Source organism: Syngnathus floridae, chromosome 7 (genome assembly GCF_059516105.1).
Source record: "Syngnathus floridae isolate MCC-2025c chromosome 7, RoL_Sflo_1.0, whole genome shotgun sequence".
NCBI lineage: Eukaryota > Metazoa > Chordata > Actinopteri > Syngnathiformes > Syngnathidae > Syngnathus > Syngnathus floridae.
Window position 1 is genome coordinate 13154882 of NC_142419.1, and position 27807 is coordinate 13182688.

General features: G+C 43.6%; 1 protein-coding gene across 2 annotated transcripts; it reads right to left on the reverse strand.

Annotated features, from left to right (window-relative positions):
• On the reverse strand, positions 1-27182 carry LOC148395363 (alpha-actinin-4). 2 transcript variants are annotated; one of them, XM_088381714.1, is made up of 22 exons: positions 26824-27182; positions 10103-10217; positions 9730-9849; positions 9171-9257; positions 8908-8995; positions 8586-8664; positions 8372-8453; positions 6803-6888; positions 5397-5489; positions 5198-5323; positions 4433-4537; positions 4186-4333; positions 3965-4115; positions 3742-3850; positions 3520-3660; positions 3259-3441; positions 3024-3158; positions 2772-2951; positions 2552-2698; positions 1889-1969; positions 562-720; positions 1-403 (listed from the first exon to the last, which is right to left on the reverse strand). In XM_088381714.1, the coding sequence occupies exons 1-22, from the start codon at positions 26947-26949 to the stop codon at positions 245-247; spliced, it is 2700 nt and encodes an 899-aa protein (XP_088237840.1). In that variant the 5' UTR covers positions 26950-27182; the 3' UTR covers positions 1-244. The 2 variants fall into 2 exon arrangements, with proteins under 2 accessions (XP_088237840.1, XP_088237839.1); XM_088381713.1 differs by lacking the exon at positions 6803-6888 and adding an exon at positions 7633-7718 and having other exon boundaries at positions 26824-27181.
• Positions 27183-27807: the final 625 nt, after the last annotated feature.

Here is a 27807-nt window from a genome sequence, read left to right on the forward strand (position 1 = left end):
CAAAAAAAAAAAAAAAAAAAAAAAAACAAGACTGCCTCGTCGTTCTACTCATGCCCTGATTTGTCTACTACCTGAAGTTGGATATCAAGGATATTGAATAAACGGCTTTCCATCAAATACACTTCACTCGACACACTCAAACACTTTCAAACCGGCACACGCGGGGGCGGCACCTCGCAGTCGACTTACTTCTCGATGCCCCCCTCCCCCCCGTGCATACCGTCCCCTTTTCCGTCCACCGTCTTTACAGGTCACTCTCGCCATATAAGGCGGTGGAGAAGGACATGTAGTCGAGGGCGCCGGGGACGGCGTCGGGCCCCGAATAGGGCGCCATCCTGGCGATGCAATACTCGGCCTGGTCGGGTGGTAGCTCCCGCCTCAGCTCGTCGGCAGTGATGAAGTTCTGAGGGCAGCAGAAAAGGGATGGATTAAAGCAGAGAGCCGGAATGCACAATTTATCACTTCCCATCTGTGTTTTATTTATGGGTCAACTTTGGATTGACATTCCTACCAAATGTTGCATGAGGGAACTTTTCCCAAGACGTCACTTTCCAAACTCACCTTATCCGCTGCCAGGATCTTGAAGGAGGCAATGACTTGGTCTGCGGTGTCCGTGTCTGTGGTTTCCCGAGACATGAAGTCAATGAAGGCCTGGAAGGTGACTGTGCCTGTGTTGTTGGGGTCCACGATGCCCATGATGCGGGCGAACTCAGCGTCGCCCTGACGGTGCACAAAAACAAGAGGTTAACCTGGGAGACACTTGAACATGACAAACGCACACATGGAGATGGGTATGTCTGTGAGAACACAACACGACACGCATGCAATGTTAGCTTTACTGCGCTAGAAAGAGGAAATGACAAGCATAGTGAGAAAAGCCAGCAGGGTGCCTGCAGGTGAATGCTCTCAATAAACAGCTTTGACACATTTACACACTGACATCAGAGTATGGTTCCCTTAGTCCACAACAACAATTTAAAGCACCAAAAGACACAAATAATTGTTATCTTTGGTCACAATGGGACATGACAACTTGAATGTAACGTAATTTCCTAACGCACCCAAAATTGAGGAACTGGGATTCGATGGATCAGGAACTCTATTGTTCTTGGTTGTGAAATATTTGTTTCGAAATAATACAACTTAAATCTCCGGAGTGACTCATACGGCCAAATTAGTACGTGCGGCCATATTCCAATTAGCAAATTAATCCTCGTCATGTAATGCTTTTAGTGCTCCCACTATTGGACCTGCAGACACCCCGAGGAGAGAGGGCCGCTAAAGCCAGCATTGGCATCAGTACCAGGCTGTTTCCTGTAGAAATGAGCAGAGCTCGGTAATCCTCTGCCACCATCTGTCCCGATCGCTTCTGTGGGTGGGGGGAGGCCGGGTAAGGTGGGAAATTTATAGTAGAGACGCGACAGGAATGGTAAGATAGACGTGGAAACAGAGGGGAAGAGGGTCGTGTTTGGGGAAGCGAGGGAAGAGGGGAAAAAAGATAAAGCACATAGAGTCAATGTTGAGAGCGACATAAAAACTGGCAGGAGCGACCCAAGACAACACCTGTGCAAAGCAACAGAGACCCCTGGTGGACATACGGGGACGCAACAGCTCCAAGCTTGATGGCCTGAATCCAGAGGAGCCTTGGAAGCAGGAAAACCAACCAGGCACTGACGAGTCTGATAATATGATCTCTTCGAGCAAGGTTGGCACGTCTATGCTGTCTATACCCTCTTAACTTGGTCTCAACTAGTTGTGTTTTGATGAGTCATATTTAACGACAGGTCAAACTAAAAATCATGTCGATTTGACGGGAGTGATGTTTGCTTTCCTGCTTCCACGTGGCCTCACCCTGGACTCTGTCCCCCACCGGAACAGGGGTTCCTACCTGCTTGTTGTTCTCCACGTCGTAGCCCAAACTGATCAAACAGGCCTTGAACTCCTCGGCCATGAGAGCCCCACTGTGATCCTGAGGCAGGCCGATGATAGCCAATGACAAATCAACGAATCGCAACCACGAGGTGGGTGGGGGAGATGGGCGGGCGATGCGATGGACCATGCGGGAAGGATGATGGCACAAATGGAAGACAGACAAGGATGGTTGTTTCAACAAATGTTCACACAAAATCATGGTACTGAAATGCATGTTGGGATATCAGATTATTTTTTTTAACTCAATATAATTCACGCTAACATGCTATGAGACAGTCACAGACATTGTAGATGAATGACAGTTAAACAGCGCCCACTAGTGGTGATTCCTCATCCTTTTGTGGGCTGAATAATCGATTCCAACCATAAAACCTCCAAATGAATTCTGTCTGACACCTTAAAAAGTGTGCCAATATTAACAGTAAAACATCCACCGCCCTCACAATTGTACAAGTGACCTTCCTTTTGTAGATTATCTCCAATACTGATTATTTTAATGATGCAAGGTGGTTGTTGACAACATAAATAATGCAGATACAAACTTACTGAAGGATTTTACGCCCTGAAAAGTGTTAAAAATATTAAGTGACGCTATGAGACCCAAGTTTGCATGCCTGACCTTGTCAAAGTGGTTGAAGGAGGCGCGGTACTCGTACAACTCCTCCTGGCTGATGCCCTTGGCGTCACGCGTCAGGATCTGGTTCTCAATCTCGTTGATGGTCCTGGCGATGGTGGTGAGCAGCTGCTCCCAGCCCACACGGATGTGCTGCGGGAAAGGGCGCTTGTGTCAAAAAAACTTTCTTACAAAATATCTGAGCGGCACAAGACTACGTTAGTACCTCCATGGAGTAGGCCGTGTACGCGTTGTCAAAGATGAGGGCTTCCTGGATGAGTTTGTGGACGCCCTCCAGCTGTTCAATGTTGGGCTTGTAGTTCACGATGCTGCTCTCGTACTCCTTCAGGTTGGTCAGCTGGTCCTCTAGAGTGCCGATCATCTCGATGGATATCGTGCCAATTTCCTGTCGGCGCATTTCCATTCATTTAAATTACGCTATTCGGCAACTATTCTGCCCGACGAGCTAACGCGGTACCTCCATCTTGTTTTGTATCCAGGGTCCCACCACGTTGGCTTGCTCGGCAAAGTTACGTCTCAGGTTGTCGTTGGACTGCTGCTTCAGAAGCTCCTCCTGGAGGGCCCGGTCACGCTGAGGCACCAACTTCTCTGCCTGCAGAGAGACAAATGCTCACATTAATAAATGTCTGAAGAACCTCACTCCATTCGACCCAATCTACGGGATGACATCACATCCTGTAGATGTACTCTACCTGGTCCCACTTGCTGTCGATACTCTGTGGCGTGATGGTGGTGTACGGGTTGGTTCCGCTCAGCTTGATGCCATTGTGCTGGGCGATCTTCTGCACCTCGCTGTGGATGGCCTGGATGGCCTCGCGCTCCTTGTTGGCCTCGGGCAAGGTAGACTTGAACTGCTCGTGGGCACGGATCAGACTCTGAGGGAGCAGAGAGAAACTTTTATTTGATCATCCGCCGTGTGCTTCTGTCCTCGATGTCGTGTTCCCGTCGCGTACCTGGATCTCTTCAATGTTGTGGACGATAAACATGTCCTGCAGGTCTTCCATGGCCCCCTCCATCCAGTTGTTGAAGGGCGCTGCCCGTTTGGCGTACTCCAGATAAAGCTCATCGATGGACTCCAGCAGTTTCTCCGTTTTCTAAAAATAAGAGACGAGTACATGGGAGAGTCCAAGAGGGTCTAAGAATGGATTGTGGTGACCAGATGGTGGGTCTCAAACCTGAAGAGAGTCCCTGCGCCTCTGGGTGAGTTCTCCAAGGCTGTCCCACTGCATGCAGATCTTCTGGCAGCGAGCGTTGACATTGGGAGAATCGTAGTAGTCCAGCTCACTGAAAGACAACATGGGTTAAACACCATTGGGCTCTGCAAAAACCTTCATGAGTCATTTTATTTTATATTTACATTCAACAAACCGGTTCACCATTTATTGGTTCTTCACCTACTTGAGTTCCTGTGCGATGGCAGCGATCTGCTCCACTCGGTCCTGATGGGCGGCCAGGTCGCTGTCGAAGGCCTCGTGTTTGCGGAGCAACGCCTTTACCTCGGACAGCGAGGCTGTCTCAAAGTCTCTCTGAGTCAGCATGGCCTCTTTGCCTAAATGTTAACGCACATGTAAATGTTTTGCTTTGGTCACTCTTTGTGGAATAGGAGTCTGTGGATTTACCGTCGGTCCAGGATTCGTGGATGGAGGCCTTCTGGCGGAACTTCTCGGCCAAGTGATCCAATCTCTCCAGACGTCGTATCTCGTTGAGGAGCCACTCTTCGTAGCCCTTCTCGGCACCCTCCAGAGTATGCCATGCTCTGTTGATATCCTGAAGAGCGAATAAGCAGGACGGAGATATGATCGTGAAACATTCCCAGTACTCTATATCAAGGTTTTTCGGATTTGGAATGTGTGTACTTGTACTTACAGACACCATGTGCCCCTCTGACGGCATGAAGGCAGGTCTGCCACCCAATCTCAGTTTGGTCTGCAGCGTGTTGAAGTTGATCTCAAGCTGACATTTCTCCTGGACCTGTGGAAGCAACAATACCAATTCTTAGAGGGAACTCAACCTGTTATGTAAGTAAAGGAACGGACTAGTGGAATCCAAAATCATATTTAAAGCACATTAAGGATCTACACAAAGCATTTAAGTATGAAACTGCTGACTATTAGATAACATCAGCAGCAATGTAAAGATTGTGTAATATTTAGTGAAGATTTTAACAATCGGTAAATAAGTAGCTGGTGAAATATACCTCTTAGCAACATATAATACAGCTTAGCAGAAATAAATGTCATTAAAACCCATAAAATTTATGATACAGCGAAGAGGAACTTGAATTGTTTTTTTTTTTTCATGTCACGTGAACCAATCAGACGAGGTCTTTCAGTGTTTGCCTGCCAACAACGATGTTTTGTTTACACCACAAAGATTTATATTTGCAGCCTCTCATTGGTTCATTTTACATGAGGTAAGAAATTCTCATCAAAAGTGATCTTATTCTGGTGTATGAATCAAAAACCTCTCATTTTCACTTAGTCAAAGCTTTTTGGACTTTAGCTCAAAACATGGCTGTGCGAAAATCAGCCTATAGTGTCGGTGGGAAGGAAAAAGATTGTCCATGCGGTTGAGAAAAGACAGTAGCTATATAATTTAAACAGTTAGCTCCATGTGGAAGTGGATAAAAACCTTTGGTGGTTTGTGGATGCGACGGTAGTCTCGGAAGTCCTCCAGCTTCTGCTGCATCTCAGACATGGTCTTCTCTGGATTTCTGTTCTCCAGCCAGGGAATGGTGCGACGGATCCACTCCAATAGCTGTGGGAACGGAGGATGGAATCATCAATCGGAATAATGTAGGACAGGCGAGTCATGTCGACTTTGTACTCACGTCACTGGCCAGTTTCTCATACTCCTGCATCAAGTGCTCATTCTCCTGGTTGACCGCCAGGACTTTGCAGATGCGGTTGGCTGCGGTCTCGGCCTAGCGGGGAGCACACAAATGTTGGTGTGAGATGTTCTAGCAATACCTTAGACTAGCATTATTGCAGCCAATTTTTTCCTCCTACAATTATTTAATTAACTTTTTATAAAATAAATTACCTATAAATGTAATTTTTATGAATTAATTTATGGATGTATGTATAATCAATAACCGAAAAATATCAGTAAACCAATTTTACACAATAAAATAGAAAATAAAATGTAAAATTGCTTCTTACAATTTTTTTAAAAGTACAATATATTTCAAAATGAATAACTTAAAAACGAAAATTATTTTATTATTAATATACCTGTATGTATTTTACCTCATCGAAAAATTCCGTGGCCCATTTTGAAAACCAAAACATGCTCCAAAGTGTGTTAAAAGTCTACTCTTCAGGTTCAAGTCATTGGCGTGAACACACACGAGCAATGATTGGGTGCGAAATTTCATTGCGTAAAAACGACAACAAAAAATCCACACGTGTTTTGAGGGGGGGGGGGTGAAAATCAACTGCCATACTAAAAAAACGACAACTCAGCAGCCTCACTTAGATGGTTACAACATGCAGGAAGCTGCTGTTGGTTAGTCTCATGTGCCTCAATCAAAAACTCGGTGTTTAAAAAATAAAACCAACACCATGCGTCTCAAATGGATCCATACATGGAGTACATCGGGTTCAAGCGGTGCTGAAGTCCAGCGGGTCCTACGACATTAACTACTGGACTGCAGGAATACAAAAACAACACATTTGACAAGTAAATTCAATACTGAACTCGAGTCAATCGAATTTTAAGTGTTTTTGAGGTTCTATTAACAAAATTATTTTGATTGGGGGGAGAAAAAAAAAAACATACAAACAATAACAAAATGTGGAATTGTGGTTAAACAGCAATTGAAGCAAAGTGGAAAAATGTTGACTTGCATTTCTCAAAGAAATCAACACTTCCCAAAGTCACACATTAAACTGAAAATGCTTTTGCCAGTACAATTACAATATGTACCAAGAGTTTGTGAATTCTAAAAAATATTTTGGAACGTTCAAAGCAAACCAATAGCAACGCCGTGATGTGACTTTGGGAGGGTGAAGCCCGACTGAACTTTTTTTTTTTTTTAAGAGAAACAGCGCATTTAAAAGCACAGAAGCGTGTTCAGAGAGTTCCCATCAAGAAATCACAGATGATATTTTTGCACATCCTTTCCACCAAATTGCTATTCAAGAATGGGAAGCAGAGATAAAAAAAAAACACCCCAACAAATGTGCACGTAAATGATGGGAACTCTCAGTTTTAGGGCGTGTTGGAAGCGCCTACCTTCTGCGCGCCCGAGAAGGCGTGATAGAAGCAGGACACATAGGTCATAATGGCCTTCTCGTCAGGCCTCAGCGTGCCCACGATGTCTGCCCGACAGCCGAAGCGAAGGATGAAATGAGAAGAGAGAGGAGAAGAACAAAGAGTGAAGCCCAAGCAACCCAAAAGCAACTTTGGAGGGAACGTGGGGTACGTCTGCAGCTCCACCTAAAAGTGACGCCATCCCCACCGATGGAGCTTCACGGCTCACGTTTGGACACAAACGCAACAATCGACGCATCCGGTCACGAAAAACACATACTGGTGAAAGTGCTGCGTCTTACAACCTGAACGCCCGATTCTCCCGAGGACACCACACACCGAGGCAGGGGGGTGGTTAAATTAAGAGAACAAAACGTGCCCACAGGATTCCCATCAAAGAACTCTACCGGCATAATTAACTGCCCTAAAACGAAACAAAATCCTCTAATCTTGTTCACTACTGGATCATTCTAATGGGACTCGATATGATTAAATAGGATTACCAGGCTAAATAGACTTCAAAGTCGAGATTAACACTTTATCTCCTTGACAGCAGATTTTTGTTGTTGTTCCAAAGATTCCTTAATTATTATTTTTTTTAAACTTATTGCACTTTCACCATCTGAGTTTAATTGACTGTATGATGTAGATTGCTGCGTATTTGTGTCCCAACGTATCCTTTTGCTGTGCAGGGCCGGAGCGGAGAGAGCTGTGAAAGAGGGCAAGGCCATGCCGAATGGAGTGGAGAGGGAGGTGGGACGCTTGTTAGTAAAAAGGGGGAGGGGCGTAACAGAGGAGCTGACATGGGGTACCTTCTGAGCTCCAGAGAAGGCATGGTAGAAACTGGACACATAAGTCATTATGGCTTTCTCATCTGGACGAGCAGTGTTCACAATGTCTATTGAGGGGGGAGGTTATGAAGACGTGATTAAACATGGATGCATATGTACGACACGCAGACTCACGCAGACACACAAACACACACGCTAAGTGATGCACAACAATGCACAGTCAGCAAAATACATATGATGACACACTGCGAGCCTGAAAAAACATAACCCTTTGCTCAAATCCTTACTTTAAAATGCTTATCTTGGCTTGAACACCCAAACTTTGATTTAACACCCTAATGCTCATTTGAAGCTCTATTGTGAAAGCTCAATTGGGCTTAAAAATTACTTTGAGACCCAAACCCTTGACTAGAATTCTACTTTGGAAAAAAAAACCCACTAACTTTGTTTTGAAACCTTAACCCAGACTTGAAGCACAAAATTTAAAAACCTAAATTTGATAATCCAAAAACTGCAACCTGTCTTAATGTACTGACATAAATCCCCAAAGAAGACTTGAAAACCATTATTTGAAACCCTAACCCTGGCTTGAAACCCTACTTTAAAAACATAAACACATCTTCTGTATTAAAACAACTTACTTACACATTTTTTTTCAATAAGAAGTCAGTAAAGAATACTAATAATAAACAAAAATCTGCATAGTAATTCTAAATACAAGCAACTAACGGACACATAGTTGGACATAAATGAGGTCTACCTTCGGCATCCAACATTTTGGGGATGTCCAAGTACTTCTCGGCCACCTCAAAGGCATTGTTCAGGTTGGTCACAGCGTCATCCTGCGTGAGCAATTACAGACAGCAAAAAAAAGTTTGCAATCAGACTTCAATACAATATTAAGTACTAGTTAGTCTACACGAGCCATGCCTCTACTTTGGTAGAGAAGATGGTTCACAATGAGCGCCGGTCACCTTTCTGAGCTTGTCGTAGTCGATGAGTTCCGGTCTGTGTCTGTGGATCAGAGCGTTGAAGGCGAGGCCATCCTTCCAGCTGCCGGAGTGCAAGAACACCAGTTACACCAGAACCATGACATAAAAAACTAATATGATGATAGTAAACATGTACTGCAGTGCAAACATTTCCACCAGGGGGAGCGCTTGCTACAGATTTTAATAAGAAAAAAAAGAATGTGGCATCAAGAAGAAAAAAAAAACACACCAGCTGTTATTGTGTTGCAGCACCACAGCAGCTCAGTTTATTTTGCAGTGTGTGTATGTGTGTGTGTTGTGTTACCTAATGTGGAAGTTCTGGACATTGACATTCTTGTAGGGAGCGGTCTTCCTCTGGCACCACAACAGAAGACCCTCCTTAGCCGATGTCTCTGTGAGGATAAGACAGAAGAAGAAACAGACGATGAAGAAACGCACGATTGTGCACGGACAGACATTTTGTCTTGAAATCAAACACCAGAAGTCATTTAGCTCAATTAGTGAATTTTAAAAAATATGAAATGTGAATAATAAATAGCTTCCATCGTGAAAATAATTTAAAAAGACCTTCAACAGAGATGTCCTGGATGGCAAAGCGGAGAATGATGGTCCAGATCATTCCCAGGGTCATCTTGGCATTTCCGTCCACGATTTCTGCAGGCCAAAAAATCCCCCCCCGCAAAGTCACATATTTGCTGATGAACTCAGTGTGGAATGCAGTAGATGGATTTTGAAGGTCACAAGACTGCAGCGAAGACAACTATGTGTCCAAATAAGTAAATACAACAATTACTATCTGATTTATTAATGCTGCAAGTATGCCCAAACCACAACATCAATAGAAATCTAGAAAAGGTAAAGAATGCATGAAGGTGTGACACACATTTCTAGTACTTCATGCCATCGAACGCACGCAAGTACGGCAGCTAGGCATGTGGTCGGGCCGGAATACCACACATAGCTTAAATAAGTACACAAGATGGCACGCGTACTTTGAGGCTAACTCATCAATTCCACTGCACAGGAGTATGTGACGCATTGGTGAAGCAGCATGTGGCGCGTCAAGGTCATTTTTGGACGCCCCGCTCCAAATAAACCATTGGGAAATGTGTACGTGTCTACTGACCCTCTGCGCCAATGGAGACCAGTTTGACTCCCTTGCTGGCGATGAAGTCCAGAGCTTTGTTGACATTGTTGATCTTGTGAACCCTCATTTTGCCTCGCTCGGGCTTGGGTAACCGTTCACCTAAAGGACATGCCAGACAAATATGTATATAAATATGCAAATACAGAGTACATATGTAATACATGAAAGTATGCAGCCAATATGTCTGTTTCTGTGCTGTTTACAGAGTTGTTAGACTGAAAGATTAAAAAAAAATGTCTAGCTGTGAGTCAGGTTTGATACCTAGGAAACATTTGAGACCCTATTGTTGGTTTTAAACTATTTTGAAACCGGAATCCAAATTTGAATGGAATGACATTAAATCAGGCGTTACCCGAGATGACTTCCAGTAGCAGCATGAGTTTGAGTCCATCCCTGAAGTCCTCCTCGATGTTTTCAATCTGTGTGCCGGCTTTGCGGAGGTGGGAATTGCACCACGCCGTGAACGTCTAGATGAGGACACACAACAACGTACACACTTCATGAATGAACGGTTTGCAGCTGTCTACTAGCGCAGATGAACAATAACAATCCTCAGAAGAAGGTGTCTTAGATAGATGGAAAATCGGGATATGACCTCAAGAAAGTTGGGGGGGGAAAATGTGCTCTGGCCATCACTTTCATCCAACTTGAAATGATTTGCACATGTGCATCTCAACAGGAAAACACTCAAGGATTCATTAGTGATATTTCACAGGATGGCGGCCATGTCTAATTTATATACTTAGTTTGCAATTCTAAAACAAAAATATCGCTTCATTTGAAAACTAATTTAACAGACATTCTAGTTTGTTTTTTAACTAGCTCCAAATATTGAGTGAATTTGCCTTTGTGCATGTATTTATTTGTACTTCATTGATGCTTTGATGTAAGAGAAAACAAACAACAGGGGGGCTAAAAAGCTTTTGAGTAGACAGGAAGTCAGCTCAGGAACCGCTTTGTTGTGACAGGAAGTGGATGTTGGAGGCCATAAAATGGTGGCTGTCAAACACGTATTGTTTAGCTTCACATAAACATTTTTTTTGGGACATGTTCCTCTTGAAAACGAGTAAAGTTATGTTTTTATCATTACTTGCATAAATAATCCCAATTCAGATTACTTTAGATTAATATTGAAACCCTAACTTGAAATGCAATTCCAGTGTGGAAACGCTGTTTCAAACCCAAATCCAGCCTTGAAGCCTTAATCTTGAAACCCTCTCATCTTGGAATCAAGCTGAGATCTAATGTTTTTGTCATCATTATCCACCTCAAGGTTGCTTGTGAAAATTATCTTCAATCCAGCCTGCTTTTGGAGCACATTCCCACACTCATGTCACATTAATCCCGACAGGAACTCTGACTAAACATCTGTGATACTTGTAATGAATTCCATAACACAACGCAGCGACAAATCATAAACAGACGTGTGGGGAAAAAAAGATCATGGCCTCGCTCTGGAATTCAACATTCTTTGCTTCTGGACTGCAGGCATTCCCTGGAAAAATGTGCTTTTGTCATTTTTTATTATCATTACTTTTTTACATCTGAATTTAAATACACTATACAGTATACACTACCTATTTCGGGGAGGACATAAGACCACAAACCTCTTAACCAAATGTGTGAGAAAAATACCATTTTAAATAGGGACAAAATAACACATGCAAAATATATGCTCCTAAAATATTTCATTTTTCAATACTTCTCAATGCATCGGTAAAATATACAGCCTTCAACAACTTAGGGTTTAAACAACTCCAAAAATACCCTAACCCTAAAAACTCCCCAAAAACACGTGCCTTGAAAGACTTATCTTTAAAATGTGACATTTTGGCCCTTAATCGTGCATCCAATTACCCCCACTTTACTGCTGAGTTACAAAACATTATAATTGTGTGCTTCTGGTGGTCCCGCCCCCCGTTCAGCATCACACCGCAGCGGACGGCACAAAGCGTGCATTGAGGCAGGCGGATAATGGCACCCTTCAGCTCCCCGCCCAATAAACGAGTGGGTGGGTGGTGCTGGTGTTGGAGAATTGGGGATACATTTCACCTAAACAAACAGACAAATTGGGGGATAGGAGCGGGACAACAATGTCCCCCTTCTGGTGCATGCATGGCTCAATGCAGCAGGAAGTGGTGCAGCAAAGGCAGGAAGTTGCCGCTTAGACAAGAATTTGAGCGTCGCTATTGAGATGCTTGTCAACACACAAAGTACTACACATTAACTTAAAATCTTTCAAAAATAAGAATGAATCTACCATTTCATTATTGTACCTGCCAACAGGGTAAAATGTCTGATTTTCGTAGTTTTACTAGAAGGCAAGAAGTGTGCTTGCATTCAGGAACAATAAGGCGTGGCACCACTTGTGTACGGTGCTTAATTTACTTGAATGTGCAACTTGAGAGCTGTTAAACCTGCCCAGGCGGCCTATCGGCTCACATCATTTTTTTTTTTTGGAAGGATCACCTTCTAGTCATGAGCGTGAAATTTTTTCTGATCATAAAAAAACAGTGCGTGAAAGAATCTTGTTGCTATGGCAACTTGTTGCTAAGAAAAAATGACATGTCGTGCTTACGACCAAAAAATGACTGCTCATTGCGGATGGCTAAAGCATTATTAGCATGTGACCCACGTGCACATGTGAAGATAATGTAAATAGCTGCCATTTAACCGAGAGTAGCTGCACGGCTAGCACGGACCTAACATCCATCGTCGGAGTTTCGCTCCTCTACTGGGCGTCATTTTATCCAGAAGGCGTCTGGAAGTGTTTAAGTTGTCCAACATGTCTTCTCCTATGTAGATTTAACCACCCTGTCCTGCATGCTTCACTGGTGAAGGGTGGAGGAATCTGGCAATTGAAGCCGTCTGCTGAAGACCGCAAACATCTTTCAACTGAACCTTTTTTCCGAGCGGGCCCACAAGTTGAAGGTAAAAGCTGAAGTAGGTTATTTATCATTTACGAGAGGATACTAAAACAAATGGAATACAATACAGCTAGATAATGTTACAACCGGTCACCGGTGCATCATGTGTATACAAAATCTGACATGCATGTTCATAATATGACTAGGAGCCATGCTGCGAAACACAAAAGGTAGCTGTTTTAGTTTCAAGGTGTTGTCATTGGGCCATTTTCAGGGGTCGTAGCTAAACGAATAACGTTCACGCGATCACCACCAAAATAGAACGTGATACAGTATTTCACTTGATATTCACGTTTTAGAATTCACAAATTCAGACAAAAATAACCATCTACCAGTGAGGTCAGTGTTTAAAATCTTTCTCATGATGTTAGTCCACCATAATTGTAGAACAGGCGATGACACGCCTCTCATGAAATTACATCAGCGTGATGTCTAGTGTTGAGTCGTGTCACACCCTGACAACCTGTCACTGCAGCGTGTACTCTCGCACAAGTTATAGAAAGGCTTTAAGGGCCTTGGACAGGCAGCGACGTGCCGACACCCCAAACGAAGCTTCAGAGGTGGAGAGAAGCCAAGATGACAAACACGAGCTATGAACAGCTTGTTAGACTCAGACAGATACATCGTGATTGTCAATTATTTGAAATAGCAGGAAGAGGAACTGGCGATCAAAAACAGAAGTTGGAATACGACAACAGGTCTAATAAAAGGCTCTTTGAAGCAAAGTGCCATGAGGCTTGTAAAAATTGAGACTGTACAGGACCAGAAAGGACCCTGGAGGACTAATATGGCCAACTAGGCCAGACTGGCTCTGTGAATGAAGTTCAGTAATTGACTGGTCTGGTCTGACACAAACACTCCTACATCCTTTTTTCTGACAAGGCCAATTAAAGAACAACTTTGTACTGTCTCACTTCAACATCACAGGACACAGTTGTTCCATTTCAGTCATTTCTAAACATTAAACCTACTTCACCACCATGCTTTAAATTTTCATAATTTAGTATTGAACAAAATCTGATCTGACTCTTGAAAAGACTGCCCAAATGACCCAAATATGGCCGCTGCATCAACCACAATGGCACCTCTCATGAGTTTTTGTGGGATGGCGTGTTATTTTTGTGGGTCTACTCATGACAGACATGCAAATGAGCTGAGTCATGCACTGTCACATTTTAGTAACATCCATCTGTCTAATGGTTGAAATTTGGTGGCATCCAAGAAAAATCTTTATGACAGGAAGTGTCGCCGCTTAAAACCAAAATGGCCGCCTTTGGGAGCATTCAGTTATGGCTTCTGGTGACTTAATCTAGCCATAATAGACTTACCTAACTTTCAAAATCCATATTCCTAGGTGAAACTGGATTAGATGTTTAATAACTCCCCACCCCCCCAAAAAAATCGAATCAGTTGAATCAATAGCTGTGTGTTTTGTGAAAAGTCAGCAAAGGCCCAAGAACAAAATGGCCTCAATTGACATTCCTTGGTGTTCTGCTCATACGGTACTGCTGTAAGTGGATACGCAGCCACAGCTACTGTAGAGCGACAGCAGGAACTGGACACCATCCACACAAGTTCACCCTCATCATACACCCCCCCTCACCCCCAGGAGATAGGGAGATCCGGGGTAAGGTCTACTCGTGCATTTGACAAGTGAAAGGCTTAAATGAAAGAAGCAGCCCGTGGCTACTAGTCTGAACAGTTTCTTGGAGGTCAGCGCTTGACAGTGAAAACGCCTTAAACACACACAAACGTTTAAACACACACGAGAACAAATGTGCAGAAGACAAAACAGAACTCTGCTGCAGAGGTTTCTCGGGTCTCATTATCCTCTCAAGTCTGGACAGGTTATCATTAACATATGTGCACTAACACACATAGACAAACATGCACACACAGACACACAAAGTTAGGTCCACCTTCTTGCTTTATGTGCTGATATGTTGTTAGGGGGAAAAAAACACACCCAAAACATATGGTTGAGATCTGACCTTGTGGAGTTGACTTATTAGCATTTCAAGAGTCATCAAACTGAGCCGCCATCCTCTGGATGCACGCAATGACGTAAACTCGTTATGGCAATTTAGCATCATACATCTGTCTAATATATGTGGTTTACTAAATGTGGGAGCAACTAGACTAAATCGAGTAGTTTGTCTTTTAAGAATCAACTGAACCAGAAAATGGCAGCTTTAAACTCAAATGGCAGACTTCCTGCCACTTTTTCGGCATGGCTTCTTGAGACTTTTTTGTGGGTCTACTCTATTCTATGATTGTCATGCCTGCTAAATTTCATGTTGACAAGTGGAACCTGCTGCCAGCCTGGATTTCAGACCAAAAACATTTGGAGGCACTACAATGTTGCCATACCGTGACTTGCAACCTGACTTATTTTGGCGAATGCCCAACTTCCTGTACCAGAACTTGAGTGCGTCCTTTTGTGAGACTTGGACTAATCGATATTTTTTTCCCTAAAAAAAATTACAAGAGCTAAACTAAAGACATTCAGGAGACTGCATAGCTATTTGGCAACTTAAGCTGCTTATGTGACGGTGGCATGTGGGAGTCCACCACATGGGCACAGCAGCCATCTTAATCCTGTCCGTGCCTGTGCAAGATGATCCTCCTGTCCCAAAAGTCACTACCAACCACTCATCCAAATCTAGAGGCTGATTTTGCTCATGTACTGACTGCCATTTTTCCATATAACTTAAAACTGCAAGACAGGAAATTAGTGTGGAGGTGGGGGCAAGAGGGACTTTTCATACTAAAATGTCAAGCTGTGCGGGTATTTGTTCATTTATTTATGTCGCTTCCTGTCTTTGTTGCGAGGTCAGACGGCACTGACCGAAACATTTGCATGTCGAGCCCTTTTGCTCCTTCAACATTTACACTACACTAAATTTTTGCAGTTTAACTGTTGCCATGTTTTTGCTCGCGGTGTACACGGTCCCTGACCCAAGACATGTCGACATACTGCTGCAATACTCATTGCACCACCAAACGTTTGTTCAGGTTGAGACGTTGCACAATTATATTTTGAAAGCATAAACGCTCCACACTCTTGTTGAAATGCATCCAGTTGACATTTTCAGGTTATTGTGTGTAAAAGCTTCGAGAGGATGGAAAATAGAAGGACGAATTTCCAAACTAAGTCTTGGAGAGATGGCTCAAAAAACACTAAAAATTGTTGTTTTGAACAAAAATGGCTGACTTTGCATCTTTTGCCAACATGGCTTGTTGAGATATGTTTGTGGGTTTACTCATAAAAGACTGCTGCCAATTTCCAAATGTAGGTTGGTATCCTTGCAGTTGAGTAGATGAAACACATTCCGGGCCACCTTAGGGAAGTACTGTAAATTGAGTCTATTGCTTTAATGAATTACACATTGGCAATTTTGCAAATACGCAACACATCAGAGCAATTTGATTGGACACTCAAATTTGATTCATAGCTCTACTGCCATTTGTAATAACATTTTTGTCTGAAAGGCTAACAGGAAGGAAGTAACCTCACTGTTCAGCTGCTTTTTTTTACGGCCTATGAAGTGTTGGCGCGCATAACAGGATGAAATCACAGAAGAATAATCAGTAAGCAGTCCACTTTGTCTGTTTCTCTCATATCACACCATCGCTTGGGTTTCTCTCCCCTCTGGCCAATCAGCAGCCAAGCTAATCCACACTTCCTGTCTTGAGCCGCGCTACAGGAAGCCGAGCGTGGGTGGAGGGAGGACGTCCACGTTCATTGTCCAGGAATGTGCGGCAAAGGCATTCTGCGGAACGGGAAGTTAAATATTAACCCACCCCGAGCGCGTCCGGTGAACCACCTGAGGACTAAAGGCCATCCGATCGTTTTCTTCGGGACTTGAATGGAAAGACCGAGTTCGTTTTAGCAGCGGTTGCCAGTTGCCAACAGCTTCAGACTTGTTAGCTCATGATGATGTCAGTTATTTCCTGTCGGGCAGATGGTGCCATTTGTTCAGAAGATTACAGCACCAAAATCACAGCCGCAGAATTTGAATGAAAAACGTTGTGAGGTGGGCCGGCCAGGCCGGTAGGAGGCACTTTTGAGTCATTTTAATGAGGAACTATTGTAAAAAACACAAGTTTAGTCAAGCTCTACTTAGTTACTGACTGACCCGCAAGTAAATCATTTCATAACACAGATGGACCTTGAGAAAGTGAAGTTAAAACTTCTTGAACGGCCAGAGAATTTTTGTTAAACTAAAACACAACTGCTTTTTCTTTGACTTCCCTGTCAATTTAGCTATTTGATGAAATGTGACTTTAAAGTGTTGTTTTATTGCTGAAAATGCAACAAAATGGCTGAAACGCCTTTGCCATTTGTATTTTATAGCCATCATTACTATTAAACACCCACTTGTGAAAGGGAGTGTGTGTTCCTGTCAGAAGCATTACTTTCCCACAGTTGCAATCGAGGAGCTCGGCCGGCCTGGCTGGGAGCTGCCAGCGCAAAGTGTCAGCTGTTTATTTTGGCCTTTTTATTCTAAAAACGACGATGGAATGTTTTCAGTGAGCATGGTGTTGATTAGCTCACGCGAAAATGGCCACACTGAAACTGAGCAGCAGTGTTTAAAAAAAATAAAATAACGGGGAAATTCTCATGGGGAAGTTAGGCTGGGAAATATTAGAAATATTCAAAATTGGAAACTTTCCATGGGAGCATAACAGGAAATAGAAATTTAGGGTAATTTAAAGGCAATGCATTATATGACGGTTTTGTCATCAAGGGAAATATTGTCGATGCAATCGGTGTATTTTGAGTCTTCTGCCCCAGTGACCTTAAAAGTACAAATTTAGCAAAACATTTTTAAGACTGAAAAGAAAGTTAGCAATGTGAGCAACTGAATTAAAAACCTCTAGCAGTGATTGAGTTAAACCAAATTCCTAGTTTGTCCCCATGGAAAGATTCCAACTTTAACAATTCCCTTAATTTTGCAACAGATATGCAAGCCAACCAAGCAGCTCAAGTTGACATGTGAAACCAGTTTGTGGAAGTTGTTGTTCCGAAAAGGAGAAGTAATCAAGCGGCGTATCAAAGGATGTTTTTAAAACTTTGCCATCGCAGCACAGTGCCTGTGGCTCATTTTATTGACACGAGAGTGGCCTTGTTTTCCTTAATTCCACAAACATGAGCAGCTGTAAAGACGCTACGTTTGTTGCAATTGCAAACATCAACAAATCGAGGCAAGGCAGCTTTGTTCGGGACTTTTGGAAACGATCGATGCTCCTGATCCATCGTCATAGCTTATGCTAATTAGCATTTATGTTGCGGCGTTATAAGCCTTTAAGCAACGGACTGAACACAAACGGTGCAGCAACACTCTCAAACGTGCACACACAACACAGTCCCCCCCAGACCTACATTTTGAGTCTTAACTCTTCGAAAAAAGGTTCTTTAAAACTTAATCTGTACGATTACATAATAAATACACATAATGGCAACAAATGAATTATTTATATTATTAGTATTAGGAGGGGGTTAAACATTCACAGTGCCGACACACAAGAGTGTGCATGACTGACGGCCTGAGTATGCACTTGAGGCATGAGAAGGACACTTTAAAGATGTGTCACGGCTAGAATGCACCGCCCAATGCCGGAGAGAGCGCCAAATAGAGGCTAAAACACATAAAAGCACAGCAAGGGTGTGAAAATGCAGCTTGGCGGGAGTTTCAGGCCGACCCGGTCTCTTCCTGTCCCGCCTCCTTCTCCTTGTCTCCACCCGCCTGACCAGCTTTTACCTTATAAGGCAACACACCCAAGCGCCTGTCACCGTGACGACAGTGATGTAACCGAGCAGCAACCTCCCGCCGACACGCCTCGATCAAGGTGACAACCCCCCCGCCTCCCTCGATTGTCCAGCTTTGTGGTGTGTAACACTACATGGCATGCACACATTGACACACGCATGATATTGACCAGACAGGAAGTGACAAAGCAAGTTAAATCTAAACTAAGACTTCCTGGGAGTGTCCTTAAATGGCCCCCTGTTTAGTAGTTTTACGAAAAGACAGCATGAGTCAAAGCAAATAAAGCGGCGTTCTGCTGACGTTACATCTGACTGACTGAGAAAATATGTCAAGAATGCAGCCAGGAAGAACAGAAGGAAGGGAGTCCTTGTAAAAAGTCCAGCAATGGTCCGGAGTTTCCGCTTGTTGATGACCCATACAAAAAAAGACACACACACACACACACCGAGTCCAGCTCGGTCACACATTCCAGAGAACACACACATGCACACACACACGTCCCTCTTTATGGCTTCATCATTCTCTGGTCTAATGCCGGAGCGACGCGAAAAAAAGTGGATGCCAAAGCAAATCACCATGCAAAAATAAAAAGAATGTTGAGCGCTGACTGCGCAGAGTAGATCAAGATTTTTTTTTTTACTTGAAAAATACTGAAAAGCATAGCACGCTCTGTCAAGACTCAATAAAGTAACTTCTTTACAGTGTCTGGCTTCTATGTACAGATGTTTCATGCAGGGGGGGAAAATATGACAATGCCCATGTTTGGAAGTTGATATCAATCATGATTGTGGTGATTTAAGGTCTGACTGACTGCAAGCGGGAGAGAAGACTTTGGGAGTGGCTTCGTGTCAGTTTACTGCAGAAGTGCAAGAAAGGAAGGAAGTCGCTGTGGCTTTTGTGGCTTTCTGCTTATTACCGTCTCAAACATGAAGTCACCACACGTGTCAAGAGTGAGACGAAGCAATCGACAAACCAACAAGATGGAAAGAACGATACCTGAACACCCTCAAAAGTGTCCCTGACGTTACAATCAGGAAGTTGAAAGGCGGGAATCGGATGTTCCTCAAGGGCCGGCGTGTTTGCTTTGGTGGAAAGTTGGCTTCCTTGTTTGGTCTTGATGTGGGTCGGTAAAGCCGTCCGCCGCGGGCCGCGAGCCGCCCATCCCGTCTGATCCAATCAAAGCTGGCCCGTGGGGCGGATTATTCAGTCGACAAAGACTCCTGTGTCAGCCTCCGTCTGACTCTCTGCTTTGTCATTTCTAGCTTTAGCGCTACGTTTTCGTTACTGGAGGCCACTCGGTTAAAGTGAAGGATTACGTAGCTGCTTTGTCTCACTTTGATAGTTTATTTCGGTCTCCTCGCATCAATACAAGTGCTAAAAATGTTTATTTTTAAGAAGACGCCTCCCCATTACTACGCTGAGTTTTTTCCCCAGAGGGCTGGTTAACAAACGGTCCACGACCTGGTCATTGTGTGGAGCTGCAACTAAAAATAAGATGCCGTATTATCAGGTTGCTTAGCAACAGCAACCCAAGCAGTTGAGAGCTGAAGCGCACAATTGATGCCGCAATAGAATGCATTAAGGATAACAACATTAGTGTTGAGAAAAGTTAGGCTTTGTTTTCAATTATGATTAAATGTTTGCATTTCTCCACCATTGCCTTTTACGCAGAACGGCATCAGCTATCATGGGGTACTGTGAAAAGGGATCATGATTTTCAGTGCTTGTTGATTTTTGTCGAGTTGCAAAAACATTCCTGTGGTCTTTCCGTCTATGGCGACTATCAGGAACGGTCTCGTCCAAAATTTTTGTAGCTTTAGGCTCATCTAACTGACGTTATTTGTCATGTACTTTAAAAAATGGTGGTGGTAGGGCGTGATGAAAAAGAAAAAAAAAAAAAGCAGATATTTGCACACAAGTTGGATATTACAGGGAAACAAGAACTGGACATGTCAAAAGATTTGTCAAAACCCCGTCACACACGCACCAAAAAAATAAAAACTGCAACTACAGCAGATAATGAAAATGCAAAGCCAGCACTGCTAACAACTGACGCGAGTCTGTCAACAATCCATTCCAACTCAGACAAATGGAAGAAAATAACCCAGGCTGTGGGAGGTTTTTATAGCCAAGGTTTTTCACCATATTCTGCAGGGCACAACGCCAAGGCTGAGGACATCTGAGTCGCGATAGAAGAGCTTGTCACAAAAAAAAAAAAAAGAAACGATAAAACTTGTTCTTTCATACCATGGTCACATTTAAAATGGGAAGTTTGACTGTTGGTATTGATAAATTGCGGCCTACCGTGATAAAAATGCATTGTTAGTCACATCATCTTCCTATTTTTTGGTACACGGTTTCACACGGAACAATCCAAAAAGAATGACAGCTTTTCTAGACGGTGTGAAAGGGGCTCGAGGTGTTAGTGACGAAGCTGTTGCTGGCATCTGTTTCACGTGAGCATTTCTCATCTGTCGACTGCGCTTTTTGCCGTATTACTGTTTAAAACAGTCATTCGGAGATTTTCTTTTCATTTTGAGGTGTGGTGGGAATTTCAAAAGAAAAAGCCAGACTATTACGTAAATTTTCTACGCTCTTATGTTACCAAGAGTTTTCTGCGAGAATTTTTTTTCTCGAAAATTCGGGGATTGAATGCTAATTTTACATGGAATGATCCAGACATCCACTGACTCACCTTCTCCACTCAAACTAACGCAAAGAGGGGGTGTAAAATTGGACTCATTTTAAAAAGGGATTGTGTGTTGGAAGCCGCCATGATGGAGGGGCCCGGGGGTGGGGGTCGCGTGCGTGAATCTGGGACACGAGGATCACTGCATTAAAACAACAGACGGGTTTAGGCTTGACCCATACCAGTTATGTTGTTTTCCACCGGCAGACATCTTGTGGTTTCATGCGACTCTCTTGGCTGTCGACTACATACTTGAAAAAGATCATGTTTGGGCCTTTTGAGGAGTGGAACCATTTCAACTTAACCCTACAATAATATCGGCGAAGACATGGGAATTAAAAAAAACGGTCATAGTTTAGATTCCAGAAGTAATTATTTTCGAGCGGCGACAGCTAATTAAATAACTACTGCATGCTCGGCGTCTCCAGTAATTACGATTCAGGATCGACTTGACACTTCCTGAACTAGTATCAGCGCAGAATCCTCCAGGCTCGAGTATTTTCAAGCCGGAGTAAGCAGGGAGCAGGTTTTTTCCAAAACCCTGATTAACTGTAGCGGAAATTGGGATGAGTGAACGCAGTGTGACAAACACACGTTGAACAGAAACACACAAGTCACATCAGGATATAATCCGGTCATCTGATCTGGGATATAATCTCTGTGAGGAAGGTGGGGGTTTTGCGGGCTGGACAGATGCCGCGTGGAGCATGCGGAGAGCATCGTGGCAGAGCTCTGAAACGGCGTTTCCAAAAATATAACGCGAGAGAGAAAGGCATCCGTACCAACTGGAAGGCCATGGCGACGAGATGATGCTGAGAGATAGAAGACAGAAAAAAAAGGCTTGGCAAGCATCGGCTGCCTGTATGCTTTTTCCCAGAGATCTTAGGTTCTCTAAAAACTTGAATTTGACATCTTGTTTGGGTCACTTAATAAAAATACTTTGTCGACGTATGCCGACCACTTCTGCAAAGCAACAAACCTCCCAACTCTCTGTATGTCTATCGGAAGGGGGGAAAAAAAAACAGGCCACACCGCCCCCTTCCCAGCAAATAGCCCCCCACCCACCGGCCGAGCAGTCTAGAATGAGCCACCAAAGGAATGTTGCAGCCCCCCCACAAAAACCCCTCGGGCCGCCTGAGCTTCATCACGCCGTTCAATGGCTGCACCGAGGTGAAAAGACTGAGAGGGAGGGGTGGGAGTACGGCGGGCGGTAGGGGGGCCTGCATTCCTCACCGCTCTGTCCTCTGGCTGGCCGTCTGCTGGATGGGGATTGTGGATGGCGGTCAGCTGAAAGGGGGGTTGAGGTGGGGAGGGGGTATGGAGGGTTTACCCACAGCTGACCTGAAATCAGCTGGCTGGGTAAAAGAGGGGGTGGCGGATCAGGGATGGCCACACTAACGGACAAAGAAGGACAAAAATCAGACTGCAATGAAATGTTGGGATTGCAGAGAAGATCGTTGGGGTTTAAAGGCAACCTATTTGGGTAGCAAGCAAATCAAATACAATATAAAAGTAAAAAAAAAGATGCATACGGTGCAGTCAAATGCTATTAGAGCAAGGTGTCGGAAAAACACTTGCAGCCAATTTGCGTCTTCATTGTTTTTTATCTTATGTCAACAAGCGTGACAAGAAGCCAAGAGATAAGATTCGAGACCAGAATACAAAGTGGGCCAATTGCATTAAACCCACCGACACAGTGTAAACGCACTTCAAACAAGATTGCACCAAAACCAGCCCGATGACCACGGATGACACCCAAGGTCCTGTCAGGTCACAATCACCTGACATCCCGTTTACACAAGGCTGAGATATTTGCCAGGTTGATTAGAACTGCGACCAACGCATCTGCTAATTGCTTTGTTGTACAAAGGTCGAAGAGTGCCGGGATGCATAGAAGCTAAATAATACCTCATGAGAATTTAAACGACTGTACAATGTGAAGACCAATCTGTCGGGAATCACGACAAAAACAAATTCAAATGGTTTTAATTTTTAACCAACATTTTTTACTTAAATTTTCCTCTCTAGAGGCATTAGTGAGATTTTAGACAATAGCTTTTGAAGAAACAGACAAGTTAACATCGGAAACACAGTAAGCTAGCAATTATCCTGTCTTAAACAGCATATTTGAGTAAGCTTGCCTTGTAGAAATGTGATCATAGGAAAGGCCATCAAAATATTCAACGTCATTTTTGTCTATTTAACTACCTTGACGGCTGCTAGCCGCTGATGGTACTAGCCGCTAATGCTGGAGTCGCTGCTAAACGCTGTCAAAAGCGCCGCATGATACAATGTCAGTGTAATTCTTTTTTTTTATCCCTAGTGTTGGCAACAATGACATAGAAGGGAAGAGAACAACATTAAAAAAACAACTTTATAGATTGACTAATAGCTCATTTTTCCCATAGTAAAGTTTGGGAAATTGAGTCAAATGCCAGTCTTAGCCAGTCCTGCCTGCTTTAAGGCAACAGCAACAAGAGCCCATGCCTATCTTGGCAGCACCACAGGAAAAAGATGTCTTGGTAGCAGCTTGGAAACACTTGAGAGTATAATTCAACATTAAGACGATTAAAATGACGGCGGATGCCCCACCCTACAATCCCGCCAGACAACCACAGACTGAAACGACTATTGTAAAAATTAACGCACATACGCAAGCACACAACGCAAGTGTGACTATCTGGACCTCACGTCATTCTCTTCATGACTACATTCCAATCTTATCCTTCATCTTGTCTTTTCAGAAAATTAGACAAACACCCGGAAGGGAACATCAACAACTCATACTCATCGGAAACCATGTGCTTTGATTTTAAAGTCATGGTACAGCAGAGGAGAAAAATACGTTATAAAAATGTTTTGTTCACCATATAAAAAGAAACATGTTTGAATCAAAACATACAAAACAAAGTGTGTTTGTTTACAGATTTTAGACGGCACAGGTTCTTTTACTACAACATTCCATGTGGCTACCAAGTTGGAACTCCATTAAAAATTTGAATACAGCTTTACTTTCCTAATGCCAGTTTTTTTTAACTGCTTCTTGGTGTTTGCTCTACCACCCCCGCGCCATTTTCACACCCCCTCGAGTCCTTCTGGAAATATGTGGAGGCTAACTGTCACCAGGAAACTCGGCGTGTTGCAGACGGTGGCGTCAAGGGCGCAGCGAGGCGTGTTCCGACATGCGACGGATAAGATTTGATTTCAATCATACGTACATCCGGCCCACGTGTGGAACGGGGTGTTGTAAACTCGACTAAAATGCAAATAAGTGACAACTCCGTAGAATTAAACAAAAGTGGGTGATTGCACACATTTATGTTTTGATAATTTCTTGAACTATTAAAAGTCTTCTTTGAAGACTAAATTGTCTGAAGGTTTTTGTTGCTCAATATGTGCCTTGTGATTGGCCAAACTCAAACCTTTGAGATCTCACTGTTGTTGTATGCAAGCTGAAGAGTGTATGGGGATGTTTAGCATTTCATTTCAGGTTTGACGAGAGATTCAGCAAAAACTATGTGTGTGTGTGTGTATATATTTATAGTTATATTTCCTGCTGCCCTCCCTTAGCATCCCACTAGCTCTGCTGTTTACAACCCGCTATATAGCGGTTGGGGAATTATTACCAACACAGCCACTATAAACCAATTCTCCAATTCTTTCCCAACAACTTTATCAAAATAAGGTGTGAACCGCACGCCCTTTTTTTTTTTCGCTTGCGCAACGACTGGCACGACAAGCGAGGCCACGCCACAGGAATGTACCCTTGCTCGTCCCGCGCTGCCACCGCCAAGGCCTGTTGGGCCGAGGGAAGTCCGTCAGGTGGCCCATGCGCTGTCCGTTGTTGTCGTACTTGTCAATCAATCACTTCACTGAGCACTCGTGTTTGCGCAGGGAGTCAATCATTGCTCAGTGCAGACTTTGGCCCCAGGAAATTTGACGTATAAAAGACACGCGGGATGACCTAAAAAAATCCTGTGACTGTCGAACATGTTGTCATGCCACTCGCTGGCACATATGTCAGTCATCTGACCAGTGACTGACACACACACACACACACACAACCATTCCACACCGTTAAGCAATAGTTCCTCATTATTCTCGCAACACGCACCCCGCTGAGTCCTGGAAACTGTCGCACTCACTCTTTTCCATTCATTACATGCACTGCCAAGCCAACATGCTACTTTTGATATTTTCTAAGTTTTGAGGACTTCCTGCGAAGTTTCACACTGTGCTATTATCTAATGATACAACAGCAATGAAAGACAAGCCAGAAGAGCAAAAGTGTGAATTAAAACGTACAATGACCGGCACAAATGTTATTTAAAACTAAATATTCAACTGTAAACTACACTGGTCATGAGTCAGCTGAATTTTCCCTGAATATTTGTCACATGATGCAATTTACAGAGTTGTTGAAGATAAATGACGTTGTTTAGCAATTTAGTTATTAGATTAATTCTTTTGAATGATTTTCAGTAGAGTTCGTTGCATGGTAGGCCGATTAACCATTCCAAATTATCTGTAGATGTGATTGTGTGTATGTTTGTTCGTCTAAATGTGTTCTGAATTTGACTGGCGATGAGTTCAGGGTGTATCCCGCCTACCGCCCAAAGACTACTGGGCAAGGCTCCAGCATGCCCGCAACCCTCCTAATGAGGAGAAACGTTTTGGAAGATGAATGAATGAAAAATCCTATGACGTTCACAACTATGATTACTGAAACTCAGAACTCCCACACACTATGAACGTCACACCACGCAGTTGTCAAAATCTGGTAAAGGGCAAAAGTTTGAAAACTACTTTGGGGAAAAAGATGCTATCTACAGTTACAAAATGTTATACTTTTACAAAAGCATTTTATTTTAGTTAATTATGTAATTTACTACTAGAGCGGGCGTTGGTGTCACTCCTATAATTATTGCGTTGCGTTCAGTGACATCCAGAACGTGGAAAAAAACCCTCGTAAAATTCGCCGTGATTTATTTCAGAAAATGAAAGGGAGTATCTCAACAACTACACGAGTGGGAAACAGTGGACTAATTCGTCTATTTACACACCAAAAATCGCATTAGGTAGCGTTTGTATGACATTTCACCAGTGTAACTGCAGAACACCTCAAAACTCCCACACACGATCAAAGGCGTTCGCAGTTATCAAACAAAATCTGGTCAAATTTGACCACTAAAACTTTCTCCAAACTATTGGACAAAATCCTCCCCCAGCTGTCATCGGGATTGCCACCCGAACCAAACGAGGCGACAAAAACGGACCAAAAGCGCTGAGGAAGCGGTGGCAGAAAAACCCGACCGAGTTTCGGCGATCGGAGCGTTCAACTAAAGGCGCACACGGATCAAGTTTGACTTTTTCCGGACAATGTGGCGCCTTGTTTCCGTTCGGGTGGGCGGCTTCGGGGGCTGTAAAATGTATTAAATAAAGTGGCAGCAGCACGATGAGAAACAAGAGCAAATCAAATTTTAATCAAATGGGCCGGGAGGCACTTGAGGGGGGTGAAACTGACCGAACCCCGGGAGCCATAATGGAGAAAGTGGGCCAACCGAGGCCTGCATTCGCTCCCTGACCTCCAGTCCCTCCCCTGCCATTTTCGTCCTCATTCCCAGCCTCCAGCTTCACTCCCTCCCTACCACCCGCCCGCCACAAGAGCTTGACTTCTCCTTACCTTCCTCTGCTGTTTCTCCCATGCCGGGTCCAGGAGCAAGTCCCGGTCCCAGTCGTTTTCCTGCTCCATGTATGTCTGCGGCCCGCCCGTTGAGTATTGGTTATTAGCGGCGTGATAATCGACCATGTCGGTGACAAAAAAAAATAGTCAAACGGCCAGGGGAAAAAATGCCCAAACGAACCAAAATCTAACCAGAGGCCGGGTTAGGGACGGAAGCACGACGCAGGAAGGAGTCCTTCTCTCGCCGCTCTCGGCCGTCACCGTGCAGGGGTCTCTTTTTTTTCCTCTCTCTCTTTTTTTAGGCTGGAGTATCCGGTGTTCGCAGGCGGGGAGGGTGCTCGCAGGCAGAAGAAAAGCTTTCCCTGAGCGTGGTGTGAGGCTGCTGGGCGGAACCCGGCCGCTCCTACCAGCAAGACACTTCCGGCGAACACCTTCACAATAAAGCCAACTGCCTAAAATACATGCACAGTAACTTACTTCCAAACACATTGATGCAGCATATTTTATTTTATCATGTATTTTTTCAATTGGTATTTTTTGTTATTGAAATGTGAATGTTTATCGCTAATGAGAAAAAAATAGTGTACCTGAAAAGATTTTCTTTTTAATCTTGGAAAATCAAATGACTTGATTAAGGTTAAATCAGGCAAATCAAATAATGGTCACATAAAAAAAAAACCACGACGGGAGTTAATATTTATTAAAACTATAAAATATAGCTTTTATTTTGAAGAAAGCGAGTCAAGTTTGGTGTGTGTGTGTGTGTGTGCGTGCGCGTGCGTACACAACGACGCACCACTCTCTTCCACTACGCATGCATATTCGTGTCCTCTTTGAACCGCAAGTTCTAAAACAATGAAAACGTTGGTAGACGGAAATCTTTTTTCCAAGTCTGACAAATCTTCTTCAGCTACAAAAGTGTGACAACATCCGGCGCCCCCTGTTGGAGTTTTGTTTACTTGAACATGTGCATTTGTAGCCGCA